General features: G+C 37.7%; 1 protein-coding gene across 1 annotated transcript; it reads right to left on the bottom strand.

Annotated features, from left to right (window-relative positions):
* Window positions 1-469: 469 nt before the first annotated feature.
* On the bottom strand, window positions 470-3,323 carry LOC120166157 (probable inactive receptor kinase At4g23740). Its single transcript, XM_039175516.1, has 3 exons — window positions 3,147-3,323; window positions 1,255-2,538; window positions 470-1,128 (listed from the first exon to the last, which is right to left on the bottom strand). Exons 2-3 carry the CDS (start codon window positions 2,486-2,488, stop codon window positions 485-487), a joined length of 1,878 nt encoding a protein of 625 aa, XP_039031447.1. The 5' UTR covers window positions 2,489-2,538; window positions 3,147-3,323; the 3' UTR covers window positions 470-484.
* Between the last annotated feature and the right edge of the window lie 1,043 nt (window positions 3,324-4,366).

Genomic DNA, 4,366 nt, shown 5'->3' with positions numbered 1-4,366 from the left:
GCTTCAGCTGAGTTGTAAACGTGTATTTTGGTCGAGTGAGACCTTGTGGTGAAACGCAGTCCAAAATAATAATAAAAAAATGTTTGATTCAATGGTTTGTGGGAGAGGCTCTGCTTAACTTGGAGATAAGGGTGAATATTCGATCGAGTCGAGTAAATTTTTTTTGAGTGAGACATTTACTTTGTTATCTTATTGATTAAAGTAATATTAGTGTTTGTAATTCATAATTTTAGAAAAATGTTGTATAAAATTCTTTCAGCTTTTGCTTCGCATGGAATGTGGGATGTGATATCTCTACATTTGGTTAGAAATTGTCAAAATAGATGTCTCTTTGTCTGCAACTTTAATGGAGTATATTGTCTTTATGTTCTAAAACATTTTACCATACAACTATAGGATACATAAACAACTTGATTTATCTAACACATTTTTGGCCCAGTGAATTCTTAAGTTCTATAAATCTGATTCATAAAACTAAACAATCTCACGATGGAACTGATGAAGACGGAATGATTTCTGATGTCTCTGGTTTAGTTTCAGATGATGGTTGGTTCCCCATGTTTTCTCGCTGAATTCCCTCCACCATTTTCACCAAGACAGACGTTTTCGGTCTCTGCTCTGGAATTCTCACGACACAACTCATCCCGATTTGTAGCATCTCCACCATTTCCTCCTCGATATTCGGATACCGCAATAGTTCTATGTCGAAAACTTCTGCAGTCCACTCTTCTCTAACTACGGAATGCACCCACCTCACCAGGTGAACAATCTCCTCTCCGCCGGTGGCATGTACCGGTGATTTTCCGGTTAAGAGCTCGAGTAACAAGACCCCATAACTGTATACGTCAGATGCTTGAGTTGTTCTCCTAGTGTCTGTTACTTCTGGCGCACGATAACCCGCTGCTCGCATTGCAGATGGTGGCACTGGACTCATAACTGCTGCCAAACCAATATCTGAGACACAACCATACCCTTCAGAGTTACGGAAAACGTTGGATGCTTTTATATTTCCATGGACAAGTTTTCCATTGTTTTGTGCGTGGATATAAGCAATGCCTTTTACCGCACCGATGGCAATTCGAAGCCTAGTTTCCCAGTCCATAGGTCTCCGACCTTCACCTATTTTACCTGAAACCAAAAACCATGGATTAAGAAATCAATGAGTTAACAGATAGACTTAAGTGTTATCTTATTGAATAATGATTCATCATTCAAGAGCTGAGCTGAAGACTGAAATTAAGCATATCGATTCACCATGTAGCAGAGCAGAGACGCTTCCTTGGTTGTAGTAATCATGAACCACGAGCTTCTCATCCTTGGAATAATAATACGCCCCAACTCCGGACACATTCTCATGTTTGATACACCCAACTGCCTCCATCTGTTGCTCGAACTCCCGTTTGCCGGAAGTTACCTCCTTCAGCCTCTTCACTGCAACTGTTGTACCATCCTCTAAGGCTGCTTTGTATGTTACTCCAAATGTACCCTTCCCAAGCACCTCTGCAGATGCTCTCAGCAAGTCCTCCAAGTCAAATACTAAATTACATCCATCAAAGAAGACGAGCCTGGTGTTCTTATCATGATTCTCATAAGCCTTGTTCTTCAAAGATACCTCTTTTTTTGTGGGAAATTCTTGTTGCTTTTGCTTCATTGAGTGACAACAGATCATCAAAAGGGCAACTAGCACGAACAGCAGCAAGGAACCGCCAATTATGATCCCCAAGAGTGAAGGTTCAGCCAGTTTTTTGGCTTTCTTTGAAGGCCGATGAGCATTGGGTGGCTGGCTTGGAAGAGCAGGAGGAGGAAGGGCGTTTCCAGATGAAAGATTATTACCAGAAAATGCCCAACTTGGAAATCTTTCAAGGGTCTTGGGAACAATCCCTGTAAGATTGTTGTTGGCTAAATCAAGGTGTTGCAAACTAGGGATATTGATTTCAGGAATATCACCTGAAAGAGAGTTATTTGAAAGATTCAGAATAGTGAGGTGAGTCAACTTTGAAACTGAAGGAGGAATGCTTCCATTGAAGCCATTGTTGGAAAGATCAAGGACTGTAAGATTATTCCAAACCGAGAAATCAGGCAATGTGCCAGACAACTTGTTGAACTGAAGATAAAGGGTGGTCAAATTCTTGAGTTGAGCAAAATCAGAAGGGAATGAACCCGAAATTCCATTTGATCGAAGACTGATAATCTCGACAGCAGATAAACGACCGAGAGTGTTAACCGGAATAGGGCCACCAAGTCCAACACCAGGCAAACGCAGGGCAATAACTCTGGAATGATCACTGTTGCATGTCACCCCTATCCAATTGTTGCATACAGAAGTTTCCTTGCTCCAGTTGAGAGATCGTGAATGATGAATATGCCCAATGAAATCTAGCAATGCTTGTTTATCTTGAACTGGTTCAGCAATGATGAATGGGAAAATAGCAACCAGCACGAAGATGAACAATGGGTTAATTTCCTTTCCCATTTTCTCCAGCAGCATCAAAACACCTGCAATTCAACCAGAGAAAAAGATGGATTCTTTGAACTTTTCTGCAAATTATGGCCACATCTACAATGATCAATCAAATTAAAATCAGAAACGTAAGCATTAAAGAATCTGGTACTGAGCATAAAAGATACTGACTTAAATGACTTTGAGTATAAGCTGAATTTTGTCAAAAGCGGCAATTTTAGGTGCGTTAGGTGCTGTCGTTCTGTTGACTTTTCTTTTTTCCATTTTTCTCTGTTTGGTCACTGAGAAAAATTGTTGGCAACATAACAAGAAAAGGAATCTGCAATCCAATTAAGCAAATCTAATGGAACATAGTTAAAACCCAGATTAGCTTTAATATTCCATTACACACATTCACACTCAGTGTCCAATTCACACTCAGTGTCCAAACATGGCCAACTCATTGATTCTGTCAAAGTCTCCATATTTTCAAGAAGCAAACTTCACTACGAATGATCAAATTTACTACCAACGAAAACTTTCTCGACCATCTTTCGCTTCATTTCTTGATAACCAAACAGATAATATTCATACATCAAAAGGAATAAGAACAAATAGTAGAGTTTAACTTACTTTCAGAGAACCCAGAGTCCAAATCAAAAGAAACTCCCTAAAGAGCCAGAGATGATCAGAAGGAGAAAAGTATCAAATACTATGAGATTCAGAAATGAGGCACATTATTCAAGAACCAGACAAGAGTTACGGGAGGGTCGCTAACGAGTTTCATGATGGCAATGATAATGATGAGGATCAAATATCAATGAAAGATTTATGAGCTGTTCTTGCTAGAGAGAGCAGAACCAATGCAAGTCAACTTATTAAAAAAAAAACCATATAGCGCATGACTTGGAACTTCCATGTGACGTAGAGACAAATGAAAAGTAGGAATTCTGATTCAAAACGAAAGCTTTTCATGATAAACTAAACAACCAATTTTCAAGCGCATCCACCTCAATAGTTAAAATAAGTATTATTATCCCTTAAGGTTTTGAATTTGAGCAATTATCTCTGCATAGTATGTATACATTCTCAATAGTTAAAGAACAATATATTATCCATATAATCACCCAGACTATTAAAAAAAACCCAAAGGATAAGCAAAATGATAGGGTGATAGTTTACAACATTAGGATTTCTTTTATGGCTTGTTTGGTATGGTTAACCTTACATTACTTCTGACAACTTAATTTTAGAATAAATTATTTCATTTGGTTTTGTAACATTATTAGATGGGAGTAATATAAGATTACCAAAACATTATTTGAAATGTAAGGGTTGAATGTCATTACATTTAGTTTTTTTTTTCTCTCTCTCTTTCTCTATCAACAAGTTTTTTTTCTTTAGATTTTGTCGGCGATAATATCAGTCTTAGTGTTGGTCATCAACTGTCAGTGTACATCTTTAACATTAGTTTTGGAACTCCATAATTTGATCCGACCCGAAGATTGAAAGATTAAAGCACTACACGAGACCACCGAAGTGACTAATCCAAAATTTTTCTTATAAAACAACATCATTAAAATACCTTCATTTGAAATCATAGATGAAAACATGAGTATAATAAGTTTACAAAAGTGGGGAGCTCCCGAATACATCCCAAAATAGTAACGTATAAAGTATATCAAAATAGAGTTACGACTCGAATACATATAAGTATATGAATAGTATGTGCCATCTAAAATAGACTCAAGATGTACTCTGATGCCTCAGCAAATCTGGAACACGAACCGGTAATAAGTTCCTCGAGAATCCTCCTAAGAACCTGCGCACATAAATAAATTTCGAACGTTGAGCTCACAAGTTCAGTATCACACGAATAACTTTACTATACTTCATGCATTCATCATATGGACATACTAGCAATTA

Source organism: Hibiscus syriacus, unplaced genomic scaffold (genome assembly GCF_006381635.1).
Source record: "Hibiscus syriacus cultivar Baekdansim isolate YM2019G1 unplaced genomic scaffold, ASM638163v2 tig00111621_pilon, whole genome shotgun sequence".
NCBI classification, from domain to species: Eukaryota; Viridiplantae; Streptophyta; class Magnoliopsida; order Malvales; family Malvaceae; genus Hibiscus; species Hibiscus syriacus.
Note: the sequence above shows the minus strand (reverse complement) of the source record. Positions and strands in the feature narration are given on the sequence as shown.